The sequence below is a fragment of the Patella vulgata genome, chromosome 1 (genome assembly GCF_932274485.2).
Source record: "Patella vulgata chromosome 1, xgPatVulg1.2, whole genome shotgun sequence".
NCBI classification, from domain to species: domain Eukaryota; kingdom Metazoa; phylum Mollusca; class Gastropoda; family Patellidae; genus Patella; species Patella vulgata.
Window position 1 is genome coordinate 76,885,056 of NC_065879.2, and position 16,188 is coordinate 76,901,243.

The window sequence follows — 16,188 nt, forward strand, 5'->3', positions numbered from 1 at the left end:
TCTAAATTCAAAATCTATTTACTTCATCTAAACCTATATTTTTATAATCTGCAATGAATAAATATTTTTAAAAACCCATATAAAAACAAGTTGTTTTTTGGAAGCATAATTACATATTGTTTCTCCGTTGTATTGCTGTCCACGTGGCATTGAAAGTGTTGTCTGTCACACCTACGGCTAAATATGGACAATCTTCGCCCTTTTCCTCCAAGCAACGTAAGCCACCTATTAACGGTTGGAAATGATTAGGTTCTGTCTGGTGAATTAGTTGAATTCCACCAACAGCTAATCTTAACAAACCAGTCACATAAACATCATCCAACCAAAACAGTGGAATTTTAAAGGAAGCCGTATATAAATGCGAAATAATATCTCCACTGTAAATAATGGTAAATCCTAGGCAATGCGCGAATGGATAATGCGTATACTCCTTAAATAAATGATCCGGTACCTTCCATTTTCCTTTACGGGGAACTATACCGCGATCTCTGACGTAACAATATATAGTTTTCGACACGTATAGATCGCGAGCATCGAACATTTTTATAAATCGCCACATATCAAAAACAAGATCGTCATCCGTTTTTACGACGTATTTAGCCCTTGAACAATAATGTGAAACCCAGTGTAGACCCATAACTGCTTTATATGTTAAATTATGGTAAGCGTCGATAAACTTTCCTTGAATTATATCACCATATTTATCATGTTCAATTAGAATTTCATTTTGTAGCTCCTTGCTGCTAACTCGTCCCAAAAGAAACACGATGCGAATTTGAGTCGGTAAATACAATGTCATAGATCCATAGGAAGCGCGAATGTTTCGCCTTCGAACAAAATGATCTGGGGAAGTATGAACAACCACAATGGCTGTAATTGTTTCTTGATCATTACAGATTTTTTCATTGTTTAATACGTAATCTCCATTAAATATCGGATTGTTGTTTTTCTCGTGCAGAAAACTTTGTAATACGTAAAGAAATATGAACACGGCTGCCGTATATTTGAAATATTTCAATGTTTTTGACGAAGGAAAAGGCGTCAGCCGTTTACCACAATTCATGTTCGGAAATCTGAAACGATAAAGAAAGAGAAATTAATTATGAATGGTCATTATTTCATTCACACTTTGCTTAAAGATTGGCCGATTATTTATGTATAAAACACGAATCTTAATAGAGTAAATTAATCGGTAAAGAGAGTTGACATTCAAAGGGGCTTTAGCAACATTGTAACCAGCTTTAATCTGGTAATAAAATGAAATAAAATGGGGTTCAGCGTCCTACTGTTATGCCCCGACCGGGCTAATGAAGATGGGCATACGTCATGCTGCAGTATGCTATGAGGGAAAATGTGCCCCGACAGCGGCGCTACGGCCTGCTCTTATAACGAATTCAACAGAGAAGGGATCTATAACGCAAACGCCAATGTGTAAACGGGACCTAGTGTTTTCGTACCTTCCGATTAACTGGACAGTTGTCCCTTGCCAGACCCTCCTTCCTACCACAACTGACAAGGGTGAACCACGCCGGAAAATCTAGATGACGTTTCACGGCCAATACCGGGATCGAAAACGGGACCACAAGGTTATCGACCCAATATCTTACTCACTGAGCCACCGTGACTCCAATCTAATGTTGTAAAAAATCATTTCAAACTTGTACCCTCAAATATAATTTTTTAAGACATATGCCATTGTATATGGTTGTACGATTTTACTGTACTTGGCGCAAGTACATTCGTAGAACAGTGTATTAGTTTAATTCAAAATAATAATGAAAGTATAATCTGTGCCTGTCATTATTTGAGATCTGACAGTTGGGGGACGGCTTTGAATCATACCCAAGATAATTTGAGGTTATTCATCTCAGATTTTTATTTTCGCAAGAAAACATGATGTGAGGTTATTTTTATGTGCCACCCGTTTTTCTAGCATCGGGGTGGGGGGGGTGATTAGGTCTTTTATTTCAACAGACTCAACCTAACATCGACATAAACACAACTAGAGAAGAGAGAGAGAGAGAGAGAGAGAGAGAGAGGGAGAGAGAAATGGGTTTAACGTCCACTCGACACAAACTAGGCCATTTTAGGACTAACATGGTTTAATTTTATTCCAATAATTCGCTTGCGCGTAGGGGTCTTTAGCAGTGGGAGGAAACCGGAGGACCCGGAGAAAACCCACGAGGTTGGACAGGCGACCCTAATCCTTGTCACGTACAACCGAGGAATCGAAACCCCGCCAGCTGACTCAATGACAGACCGTATGATACAGAGCGCGCGTGATAACCATTCGGTTATCCAACCCCTCACACTAGAGGAGAATATAAACACTTGTGAATAAATGAGCGATCATGAAAGGACATTGTGAACTAATGCTGTAATTGAAGCTACATATTGTTAGATGTAATTTTAGATCACAATTCGATATAAATCGCTTGACATAGGGTATATTAAATTTCCCTCGTCAGTCTCTGTCCTAAATACTAAACCATCAACTGAAAACGAAGTCACACCACCTCGGATATAACTTGTTGGAATACGTGACCAAGGACATAACATCTTTTGAGATGTGTATCGGTTAGACTTAAATGTAACATATCGTCATATGAGGTTGTCATTCACTGCAGTAAATAAACACAGCACAAACTTTAATACGCAATATGGGGTCCTTGATTATTTACAAGCAATGACGGCTTCTTTCACATCATCACGTCGGTGGTACGCATGAGCGAAACTAGATATTGTGTCTTGTTTGAGAAATACTACAACGCTTCTTTGGAAATGAAATGGGGTTTAACGTCCTACTGTTCTGCTCCTATAATGGGCTAATGTAGACGGGAATACGCCATACAGTGTGCTATGAGGGAAATTTTGCCCGGGCAGCGGCACTATCGCCTACTCTTATATCGAATTGCAACTTTCAAGGGATCTTTTACGTGCATTCCAATGTATACAGGGACCTCGGTTTTTCGTCTCATCCGAAGGCCTAGACAGCTGTCCTTGTCAGGCCCTCCGTCCTGCATCACTGACAAGGGGGAACCACGCCGATAAATCTGGATGAACTTTCTCGGCCAATGCAGGGATCAAACACCCAACCTCCAGGCTAGCGAGCCAGTGTCTTACCCACTTACCCGTTTAAAAAGTATGACCAATACGAGAGCGACACAAAATAACTTCATCTCTCCTGTTAGTTCTATAGGAGTTGGGCCAGTCTTCTAAGAGATGCTTAATGTGATGAAGTTTATTTGTGCCTGCAAGATTCCAAGATCGTTGCCAGCGGCCATAAATAAAAAGATTGATTGAGGATTTAAAATCAGAAAATGGTAATACAAATTGTGATATGGGAAGATCTAAAGTAGTGGAGGCGTTTTGAGTATCATAGGAAAGACTGTTCCAAAGCTTACTGTTTAATGTAGAAAGGAATTTTTATAATAATTAGTGTTAGCAGCAATATGTTTCAATTCATTGTTATTACGAACAGGGTAAGGATTTACTTCAGAAATTTTAGGTGGTACTAGTAGGCTTAAAAAGGGGGGAACCATTTTATTGACCATTTTATATATAATAATAATCTTGTGCCTTGTACGTCTTGTTTACGTTAGTGTTCTCGGTGCATCTAAATGGAGATTTTCTAATTTTAAGGACCCAAATGTGTTACAGTTGTCCCAAACGACGTCAGCGTAGTCAAATAAGGGTAAGATAAATAATTTCTAGAGACTCACGAAAATGCCATATTTTAAGCCACGGAGACAGTCAATAGAGCGTTTAACTTTAGATATGACATATTCAATATGGTTGTCCCGCTGACAATTACTTTGTAATATAAGACCAAGATGTTTGAGGTATATCGATTCCTTAATATTTACGTTGTTAAAATTTAATTCAAAAGAGATTTGGAATTGTTTTCTAGGGAATGTCATGGAAACTGTTTTAGGGGGTTAAATCTTACTTTCCATTTAGTCGACCAGTTGTTAATCAAATTTAAATCTAAATTTAATGCAATTTCACATTCGCCTGGGTTTTCAATTATTAAATACAACGACGTATCGTTTGCAAATAAACGTATATTTTACAAGTGATATTTTCAGTAATATCATTGATATAAATAAGGAAAAGAAGTGGACCCAAAACTGTAACACTATTTTAGTGATAACACATATTACTGTATGAACCTTCCTATTTTATAAACGGATTTCTTCGATTATGAACAAACTACTTAACTTTGGTTATTCTAAACTTACTGTGTGTTTGAAATCATCTCCCGTTAAATAAAATCCATTGCACAACTAAATACCCCAGTGAATAAAAAAGTTCTCTCTTGTAAAACTTATCACACACTTGGACATCGAGAAATACAAACACGGAGCTAATTACGTCCCTTATCGGGATAGATCATTTTGTACAAGGGGGTCGCAGCAAGACTTGTTTATCTAGTAACGGTATTTAGCTCTCTTCCGCCAATTCAAATTTGTGTATGAATACACTATTGCTCTCGGACCCATGAGTTTGGGCGTTTACAACCATAAATACGCCCGTAGTCCGTTATTTTGTTTTCGTCTTGTATTAATTATTTGGTTAGAGAGTTGGGTGGGATTATTTCTTTTGAATACAGGTGCAGTAAAAAAAAAAAGAACGACATTCGTTTTACGGGTCTTGAATCCCACCCTTAAATATCTTTACTATTTCCTGATGGCATTTTGTAGATCGCGATCATGCCTCAGCCAATCAACGCTTTGAATTCTATTACCGTAAAAGGTACCATGCCATATGAGTTATTGTATGCTACACAGATGCAGTGAAAACGGTTAAATTTGGCGCGAAACTTTCACGAGTTTTTCCCACGGTCTGCATAATTAACACACAATAATACACGCAATCTGCGATGCCTCTATTGACGAGTGTTTTTTTTTTTTTTTTTTTTTTTTTTTGCTTTAAATACATTTTTATAAAGACGACAAACGATATTTAGACACCCCGAACTGTTCTTTTCAAGATTGTTTCGATTTCAGTATTTGTTGAAAAAAGAAAAAAGAGTAATTTAATCAGGAATACTATTGACATGAACATTCGGAACGTGAATTAAATATGGAAATTATTAACAAGCGGTGACCTTTTTACCGGGTAATCATAAAATTTTGTAAATTGACTAATAACCACAGAGCATTGGGATTAGACCCTGGTATGAAATATGATCAATTAAAATTATGAAATAAAGTGTGTTTATTTGTAAATGTTAGCCACAAAGTTGCCTATAATAATTGGCATGCAGGGATTTAATATAGTTTATGAATACAGGGTATTTACAATTATGGGTCGATGATTATGTGAAAGCAATATTTACGAGTATACGTGTAATAAGTGATATATTCATTGTGAATAAAATTTAGTAGACTGACAATCAATTAATTGTTTCCGAATTAATATTATTGTCTTTAGTTCCTAATCTTGTTGCCAAAACTCAAACGATCGAAAAGGTCGTGTGCTGTTTTGATAGCAGCACACGTGATTGTTAAAATTTGTCAATCTTTACCCCCCTTCAAAATATTACGATGGATTAACTCACCACGGCAGCGGCTGAACTCGGATGAGCCCATTCGCCGGTGTCTGCTTCTCTCGCGTCTTCCCCGCTCCTCTCTTGTCTCCTTCTAATCTCTAACTGTCAGTAAACTGGTGGTTAGGTACCTTTCAACTGGATCTACACACACGAGTTCATTACTATATATGCCTTTTACAAGGCTTATGCCACACACGGTCGAATGCATTGCTAATACCACAAAAGATGGATTTTACTTCTTCACCGTTTACGAGTATACGTGTAATAAGTGATATATTCATTGTGAATAAAATTTAGTAGACTGACAATCAATTAATTGTTTCCAAATTAATATTATTGTCTTTAGTTCCTAATCTTGTTGCCAAAACTCAAACGATCGAAAAGGTCGTGTGCTGTTTTGATAGCAGCACACGTGATTGTTAAAATTTGTCAATCTTTACCCCCCTTCAAAATATTACGATGGATTAACTCACCACGGCAGCGGCTGAACTCGGATGAGCCCATTCGCCGGTGTCTGCTTCTCTCGCGTCTTCCCCGCTCCTCTCTTGTCTCCTTCTAATCTCTAACTGTCAGTAAACTGGTGGTTAGGTACCTTTCAACTGGATCTACACACACGAGTTCATTACTATATATGCCTTTTACAAGGCTTATGCCACACACGGTCGAATGCTTTGCTAATACCACAAAAGATGGATTTTACTTCTTCACCGTTATCGAGAAATATAATCATATATGTCAACCAGAAGTTGTCGGACATTACAAAGTTAAAGAATTCTACTTCTATTAGAAATGTGAGTTTAAATCAACTAAAAACATGATAAAAATTACTAAATTTGTGGTCGGTTTCAGGATATATCAGCGAGTTTTCGACCGAGAGGGGTAAAATTTCGGATTCGTTAGTTTAAGACCATATTATACTGTAACGTATATATTTTATAATTTTTTTGGCAGGGAGGGGGGGGGCTAATGCTCCCAACTATCCGAAATTTGGTCTACTTGACATGGAATGACCCTTATTGAACCACACTCGGGATACAAGAAATATCGTTTACAACGCCCTAGTTCCGCACATGTCTAGCTGATCGAACTGCCTAGACTACTGTCCTTCGGAGCCTTAACCCGACTCTGCTCCTAGGTCTCTAGGAAATGTGCAAAAGGGGAACCATTCGGAGATATCATTTCATACTAAAATCCCCCGAGAAACTCATATCGAAAGCTTACATATGTTAATGTGGCTATACCACCTTGCCCCGCCGTTGTCCCCGAAAAGGATTGCTAAAAACGTTTAGATAATCTGATGTATTTTTCGAGAATAGAGGTCTGACTTTTCGACATTGATTAATACTTGAATTAGGAATATGCATGTATAATTGCTTCAAGGTACATTAAGTAAGATTTAGATAAAGAGCTGACAGTTCTCTCTTTAATAGTTCAAAAATAGATAATGAAAAAGGAATATATTCTGAGAGAAATATTCAGTGTTTGAAGTTTGATAAGAATAGCGTAGTCTCGATTTTCATTGCTACAATGTTTACGATAATAAACAAAGTCTCGACTAGCCATTTTTGAATTAAATTATTACATGGCGATCGTCTTTCAATCGTTGAAAAATCAGGACCATCCGATTGTCTAGGGAGTTTTTTATGGGCTTGTCATGTGAATAAATGTCTAATTAATTAATTAATTAATATATATGTCTGTTGCAGGTCTTGCTTGTGGCCTTAAATTATATATATATATAATATATATATATATATATTAATATATATATATATATATATATATATATATATATATATATATATATAAAGACCTGCAACAGACAGATTTAGCGCTTACATAATGTATCTTTAAATCAGACAGTTCGCTCTCCGTTGATATGCTGGATAGCAAATCAACAGTGGCGTCCATTTAGTTGGGTTTCCTTTTTAAAACTGATCCCGGCCGTTAACAATTCTTGTTAGCACAATAGATGCTACAATAATCCATATTTTTATCATTTTGAAATTGATATAAGTTATCTAGCTCTTTGAAAGGATGAAAATTGCTGATAATCACTTCCAGCGTAAAGAGGTCGTTTTATTTACATCGGTTTTCGGTCATATAACATCAGCAGCTATATTACCCCTTTCGTTTCGTCTGGCATTCACATTTCTTCTGAGTGTCCATTAGAGGCTTCGTTGTTGTTGTTGTTTAGTACAAATTAACGTCCAATACATAATATATGATATTATTATGAACAGGTTGATTTAATTAAGTTATTATCATTTGCATTGATTATAAATCCGAACAATTTTGAATTTTCGGAGCGGGGTAATTATTGTAGACTAGGAGGGGGGGGGGGGTGGATGGCCGAATGGTTAGCGCGTTCGCGCTGTATCATAAGGTCTGTCATTGAGTCATCCTCGTTGGGGATTTCCGAGTCCTCCGGATAATTTGATTTCCTTCCACTGCTAAAAACCCCTACGCACAAGCGAATTATTAAAGTAAAATTGAACCATGTGTATGTCCCGAAATGACATAGTTTTTGTCGTGTGAACGTTTTTGTATTGTTTTATTGACGTAAACATAAAGTTCATGCGCATTGACAATATGTATTTAACATAGATTCAGAAAGGTGATGGAGGATGGACATATAGTATTTACACCTCATTTCTATCTATATATCGTAAACTAAAGCTCACTTGAGAAGTATTCTAAAGATGATAACCAAAGCGGGGTAATAATTGTAAACTAAAGCTCACCTCACAACATGGTAAAACGTGAGAACTATTCTAAAGATGAGAACCAAAGCGGGGTAATAATTGTAAACTAAAGCTCACCTCACAACTTGGTAACACGTGAGAAGTATTCTAAAGAGAAAGAGAGAAATGGGGTTTAACGTCCACTCGAACAAACTAGGCCATTTTAGGACTAACATGGTTTAATTTTATTTCAATAATTCGCTTGCGCGTCGGGGTCTTTAGCAGTGAGAGGAAACCGGGGGACCCGGAGAAAACCCACGAGGTTGGACAGGCGATCCTACTCCTTGTCACGTACAATCGGGAATTCGAAACCACGCCAGTTGACTCAATAACAGGCCTTATGATACAGCGCGCACGTGCTTACCATTCTGCCATCCAATCCCCCAGTATTCTAAAGAAGAGAATCAAAGCGCGGTAATAATTGTAAACTAAAGCTCACCTCACAACATGGTAATACGTAAGAAGTATTCTAAAGAAAATAGTTTTGATTCGGAAAACAATAACACGACAATAAATTTTAATTGGAGGATATACTATTAAAGGGAATATAATCCTTTTCATTTTGAACATTGATTTTCAATCATTTTTTATAATAACTCGCTGAGTTATTACTCTTTGTCACAAACATTTTTTACCTCATTAGAGGCTTTAAATATGTACCATGTTAGAGCTACATTTGCCTATTGCAGGGCTTTCTTTCGGTTTCAACGCGGGCCCGTAGCTAATTCTTAAAATTTGTTGGGGCTACGGAACTTTTTGAGGGGCTGAGGATGTGGCCGGCTAAGAACGCTCCTAAGAAATCATTATTGTTGGCGAAATATTGGGGGGGGGGGGCGTTTCAACAGTTATATAAATTATCAATTAGACTTTTAACAACATTACAAGCCTATAATCAACTCTCTAGAACATCGAATGGCCGGGATTTTAATGGGTTTCAACATTCTCGAGATTTAAAAATTTAGCGCAAAAATGGACAATCAAGGCTAAGTCTCACTTTTCAAGTGCCGTTGCTACGATAATGCACGATTTACACTATATATATCTTCAAACAGTCATAATCTTCACTCAGAATAAAGTAATTTTAATGAAATATTCAAAATATTCATTTTTTTTCCTATTATCTATTTTTGAACTATTGTAATAAGAATGTCTAGTTTTTTTTAACTAAATCTTGCATAATGCATCATTAATATTGATAAAAACTTAAATTAAAATATTTTAAGAAAGCAGACTTTTTATTGACTGTAAAGAAGCACAAATTGTCTATCAAAGCCGATGGAAAGGTAACCAATTCATATGTTTTGTTTTCTTGAATAAGGCCAACGCACGATCTTACATAGGCGTACGAGCCAGCTTTGCGGGGCGGGGAAACATAAATGGTAGTGACCGAAAGAATTTCCTTCAAGAATATAGTCCCCGATTATCATGAAAGATGCGTTATGTAAGATTTAGATAAAGAGCTGGGTGTTCTAGCTATAACACGTAGTTCAGCAATAAATAATGAAAAATGGGTATATTGAATATGAAAAAACTGTTGCACAATGGTTTCAGACCAAAAAGTCATGGGAATTCAGTTACTTTATTTTGCTGACTAGAAGGCAAATTGGTTTTATTTCCCCAAAACAAAATCATATTAAATTTTTATTTATTATTTTTTTTACTTTACTCGCTTGCCCGGGGAGAATCTTAGCTGATGGCAACCTATGTTTCAACATACTTAAAAGATAATATCTGTTTATTTATTGTTCCTTTAAATAATAAGTCAATCGATAACCATCACAAATTCCTGTTTGCCTTTAAGTGGTTACCCCGGGATTGTATTGGTAAAACTATCGCTGGTGACAAATGTGATTGAGAACTAAGGATTTATATTGTGTACTGTCTTTCCCACCCCTTTCTAGAAAATGATTACATTGGATCCTTTCTTATCAAACGCTCCAGTAGTTTTATTGTAATAAACCAAATATCGCCTTACAATATAGGACAGGTTGTAACTTATTTTGATACTCCTTGAATTCGCGATGAATTAAATATGGTCTATAAAAATACGGGGTGTAATTTAAGTTTTCAAATTACAACAGGGCACTGATTTTGGACGATTGATGTAAGCATCAATATACAATTTTAGACAATTTCCATGTATTGATAGAGGAAACCATCTCTAATGCAGGGGGATGGGTGGACGAGTCAAGTGGCGTGGTTTCGAGTTCGAGTCGGATCACCTGTTCAACCTCGTGGGTTTTCTCGGGGTCTTCCCGTCATCTCCCACTGCTAAAGTTGACACCTACGGAAAACTGAATTATTTTAAGAAAATTTATGGCGTAGTTCGTGTCGAGTAGTTATCGTAACAACGGTAGCAATGGCAACCGAGATTACACTGATCTTCAAGCAGCCATAACACCATATATGAATGAAGTAATTTGATTGAAATTTTCAACATTTTCCCTTTTCATTATCTTTTTTTAAACTACACGTGTATTATAAGAGAACTTTCACCTAACTATCTACATCTTCTATACTGCACCTTTAATCAGCTTACAGTTTCTAATGTTTTCAATTTTAAAATGGGGGGGGGGGGTCACGGTGGCTAAGTGGTGGCTCGCTAGCCTGGGGGTTGGGTGTTCGATCCCTGCATTGGCCGAGAAAGTTCATCCAGACTTTCCGGCGTGGTTCCCCTTTGTCACTGATGCAGGACGGAGGGCCTGACAAAGACAGCTGTCTAGTCCGTCGGATGGGACGAAAAATCGAGGTCCAGTGTACACATTGGCGTGCACGTAAAAGATCCATTGACAGTTGGATGGCGTATGCCCGTCTTCATTAGCCCAGCTCGGAGCAGAACAGTAGGACGTTAAACACCATTTCATTTCATTTCAATTTTATAATAGGCAAAGACATGATCACCATCAATTTAAGCACAACATTTCCACAGAAAACAATTACTGTATTTTCAATCGGAGCTACGTTTCTACAATACTTACATATTTGTTGTTGTTCATGGTGTTTAACGTCCGCATCCGAGGGTTATATCGCAAACTAGTTGTCTTATTTTCCTTCTCTTAGCGCACGCCCAGGGGTCTTTCCTGTGGGAAGAAACCGGAGTACCCGGAGTAAACCCACGTAATTAAGAAGGCGCCCCTATCTCCAAGTCACTTACGCTCACACAAGGGATCGAAACCACGCAAGCTAGATGTGACCACAAGCTCGAAGCGCAACACTCTAGAACCCTCTACTGGCACATGTGCTAGGTACACATTAGTGAAACCAGTACATAATCACCACCCAGAATCTAAATCTACCCATAAAAATACTGCAGAAAAAAGGGGTCTCATAAATTCTCCGCTCACTTGGCAACATTCCTCATTTAGCCAGTGGACTACAATAACTGTCATATAGTACTGATTTATGCGGCTGAATAGTTTGCCGACAATAAATGGATACCTTATACGGTGAGTTATTCTATACATTTGTTAAGAATTTAGAGTATTGTCATGAGAGAGAGAGAGAGAGAGAGAGAGGGAGGGAGGGTCATTTGGGGACTAACATATGGTTCAGTTTGGTCTGTAGACGTGGGAGAATGCCGGAGGACACGGAGAAAACTCACGGGGTTTGAAAGGCGAACCTATGCATTGTCGCGTACTTGAAAGCGAGCAATCTAAAGCACGTCATACACTTTACTCAATAACAGACTATTTGATCTAAAGCGCACGAGTTAAACCGTTCGCCTCCCTCTCCTCCCATCGGGAAAAGCACATGTTTAACATGTTTAGCGGTCTATTTACACGCACCATGCCGGTGGGTTATAATATTTTATCTTACTCCCATGTGTTGGTGACCCAAGACTTGAAATATTTTGCATTTGTAACTTCCTACAAGACTTTATGTAACATATATTACAATATTAAAATTACGTCATCGTCGCTTTAAATTTTCGTCCCAGAGCAACATTCTTTGCTTATCTCCACGACAATACTTTTTATAATTCAGAAAGTTTCGATTTTCGTGTAGGTTGCACTTTATTGCCAGTCATGTAATGTTTCAACGGAGCGGATCAGGTATGTCCATCACCACTTGCGTTATTTGATGGTTTCGTCTATGGTTTTCTGGTTTGTTCTTCTACACAGGCTTCAGATGCGATCTGACCCGATCTGTCTTAAAAACATGTTGATACGTATCTGTAGTTGGGGTTCAACGCCCTTTGGTTTGTTACTTTCCGTTCTTTAATTTCGTACTGACTTGTGTTCGGTTAAATGCCTTTGATTTAGATCTGGAGATTAATCTAAAAAATATATATAATCTCAAATAGTACATACACAGCTAATAACAAAAGAAATAGTTGGTACACCAAACACATTTCTTTTGTTATTTGTAATAAATGTTTTAAAGCGACATAATTGTTATGACAAATCTGAGTGATAATACGACACTGTCTTCACGGGTCATGACTCAATGCTCCGGACATATTTATTTCTATATGTAGTTCGGCTTGGTTTCCTTCTATCGTGGATTCTATTAGCTGTCTATGACTGTGTCTACAGCTATATCGTCTGTGATATATATTAAGAGAGTGTATTATACGCGAAGACTTGAATATACTTGAATATATTTAATGGTTTCGAGGGAGGATTATTTTCAGACACGCGCTGTTTGGTGTTTCTGTTACAGCTCTGTATAAACGACATTTACATTTATCTCAAAGGATTTAATAGAGTGTGAGGTAAGGAAGATAATTTTCTGTATTTATTAGCCATTCACTATGGCATTTTTTATTCATTGTCTGTGACAGTAAGCATGTCAACGTGAATGCAAGAACTTCTTAGACGTCTTGATACAGCACCGAACGTTGAAAAGTTATCTAGTCACACGACACAGCGGATAGTATAAACGTGCGTTTCCGTATCCTTTGATTAGAAATTAGTGTTCCAATAATGTACTTAAAAGTATAAGTCAATATCAAAATATATGAAATAAAAATGTGAATATACAAACAATTGTGGGTGGTATAAATAAACATATATAATCAATTATTGACAGTGTAATATGAAAATATAAAATAAATATAACTCGCTTGTGAGAGATATCTGATGTCTTCGGAAATCCAAGCCTTTAAATCGTCTAGTCGTCACTTGAATAAATTATACTTTTAACTACAACTCTAATTTCTATTCAAAGGTACATCTCTTTACTTATTGTATGTAAAATGTTTTAAGTTTATTTCTATGTTTTATATTGTATGAATTGTGTAATTTTAAGACTAACACGCCTAGTTATTTTCTGGAAATTTGATTGGTGCCTAACTTAATCCTTCAAGTGACATATTAAGTAATTATATTGCCTCCAGTTAATCCCAGCGTATTGTTTGAAAAGTCTTACGCGTCACCTATAATTATACTTAAAGCCAATCTAAAATGGCATCATTAAAGGACTCTTCTAGTGTCTCTTATATAACAGAGTTACTTTCGTTTTAAAATAAAATACGTATATAAATCTTATTAATTAAGTATGGAAATTATATGTGAAAATATACACTGCTACAATAGTTTAGCATTATCATCCAGATGTAAATTTGTTTGATCATGTGCCCCTGTCTGTCTGGGGCGATTCTGCGTCGTAATTGTGCAACCCATAATCGTTTCGATCTATCTCCCAGATCGGTCTATCGATTGGAATAAAACTTTTACTACTCAACCGGCACAGGAAACCAATTTTTAATGCCGCCGTTATTTCCAACTGGCACCCATCCTTAGTAATTCAAAGCTACAATACTTTATGTCACATTAAACGACGAAAAGATAAAAGGTATGGCGATACAAATTGATTTTAACACTTTTTAAATAACATTTTAAAATGTTAAAGTAATTTTCGCTCGTCTCTGGAGCCGTTCATAAAATATGTCATTGCACACAATACTACATATAATTTATACATATTCACACTGTAACACCGTGGATTAAATATTGTCTATAATTACAATTGTCTGTGGTTACATAGCACATAGGCACACGCACTTGAAGGGATTAAGATAAAATTTCTTACTACTGTTTGACTATATATTACAGTATTAACACAGTTTAACAGCTGCCATTTTGTTTTGACTTGTTGACGACATTTCGTTTGCTATCATCTCACAATACTCACTAGTTCTAGCACTTCCCGTCGTTTTTATTGCCAACGAGATTTCATTTGATCCCTATACAGCCTCCAATGTAATTTAATTTGTCATTTTACAGCGTTATTAATTAAAAATCAATCCTGAAGCGCTATCACTTGGTCATGATTGGACGGTTGATTAGGAGCATGCCACGACGAATTGCTGAATGTCTGAGGATTGGTGGAGCAATTACTTATTATTAAGACAAGAATCAAAAACGTCCAATTTCACTTTTGACGGTGTATCTCTTTGCGAGTGAAATAGGGCCGTCAGATAAATGAAATGAAATGAAATGGGGTTTAACGTCCTACTGTTTTGCTCCGAACTGGACTAATGAAGACGGGCATACGCCATACAGTGTGCTATGAGGGAAATTTTGCCCGGACAGCGGCACTACGGCCTACTCTTATATCGAATTCCAACTGTCAAGGGATCTTTTACGTGCACGCCAATGAGTACACGGGACCTCGGTTTTTCGTCCCATCCGAACGACTAGACAGCTGTCCTGGTCAGCCCCTCCGTCCTGCATCACTGACAAGGGAGAACCACGCCGGAAAATCGGGATGAACTTTCTCGGCCAATGCAGGGATTGAACACCCGACCTCCATGCTAGCGAGCCAGCGCCTTACACACTTAGCCAGCCGTCAGATAAGCCGCCCATATGAACTGTTTATGTTCATGTGTAGGCAATTGGGCTGTTATTAACATACTCTAATAAAAACAGCAGTGCATTTCCGCAGCTTTGTATTGTTTCTGAATATCCCCTACTTTTTTTAAGAGTATATATTATGCAAAATAATGTGACATACTGACTGTGGTCAAGTTGTAAGATAACGATGACGATGAGAGAGACTTGCTATTGTCATGTTAAATTTAAAATAATTATTTTGAACAATAAAAATATCTATACTATATCACATGCATAGTAAACCGATTAGATATATTTATAAACTCACGCGAAAAATAAATTTTGTCTCTATTAAACATACATTATGCAAGAGCTAAATCAGTTTCTTTAGGCCTGAAAAGTTATACAAAATATCAATTAGACATTAATTAACTTACCAAGACCACAATCAACTCTCGATGTCATAGAATGGCTCCGATATTTAGTAGATTTTAGTACGTTTTGTGGTTGGTGAAATAATCGTAAAAGGCGATAATCGAGACTTTGTTTATTATCGTAAAAACGGTAGTAATGACAATCGAGGCTAGAGTTAATTGTATCGCCGATTGCTTGGCTCAGAGAGAAGTATTGTGGTTTGAATTATCAGCATATTCTCTTTTCGTTATCTTTTTTTAACTATTATAGCGCAAACTGTCAGCTCTTTATCTACTGTAATCTAACACCGCTTTAAATGTAACCCTGGATCATTTTAAACACAACTTTGACTCCATGATACGGTAACTTTATTCGCTATTAAACCCACAATAGGTTTATTTTACGCAAATGATGACAATTTTTATGGCAAGACTCCAAGGGTTTTGAATTACGATGCCTTTTCACAGTTACTTAAGAGACAATTAACCTAACCGAGAAATGAAATGGGGTCCTATTTTTCTACACCAACCGGTATAATGAACACATATATCACATACAGTGAACTTTACACCAACCGATATAATGAACGCATGCGTACAACATTCAGTGAGCTATAACGCATGCATACGCCATTCGGTGCGCTATGTCGAAAACATGGACTGTCCATCGTCGAATTCCAAGGTTTTTTTTACGTGCACGC

The 16,188-nt window shown here is 37.0% G+C and overlaps 2 protein-coding genes across 4 annotated transcripts in view; one reads left to right on the plus strand and one right to left on the minus strand.

Moving 5' to 3' along the window:
- Positions 1-16,188, minus strand: part of LOC130014335 (beta-1,3-galactosyltransferase 5-like) — a 20,112-nt gene continuing 3,924 nt past the window's right edge. Inside the window, exons 1-2 of one of the 3 annotated variants that reach the window (XM_056103387.1) lie at positions 5,564-5,692; positions 1-1,073 (exon numbers count right to left, since the gene is read on the minus strand). In XM_056103387.1, the coding sequence (XP_055959362.1) occupies positions 110-1,063 (954 nt within the window). In that variant the 5' untranslated portion in view covers positions 1,064-1,073; positions 5,564-5,692 and the 3' untranslated portion in view covers positions 1-109. Of the gene's footprint in view, positions 1,074-4,241; positions 4,837-5,563; positions 5,693-16,188 lie in introns of those variants that run through there. The other 2 variants (XM_056103383.1, XM_056103386.1) reach the window with 2 other exon arrangements.
- LOC126830053 (beta-1,3-galactosyltransferase 1) overlaps positions 12,878-16,188 on the plus strand; it is an 18,279-nt gene continuing 14,968 nt past the window's right edge. Inside the window, exon 1 of the mRNA XM_050560274.2 lies at positions 12,878-13,012. The gene's annotated coding sequence lies outside the window, so the exon portion shown is untranslated. The remainder of the gene's footprint in view (positions 13,013-16,188) is intronic.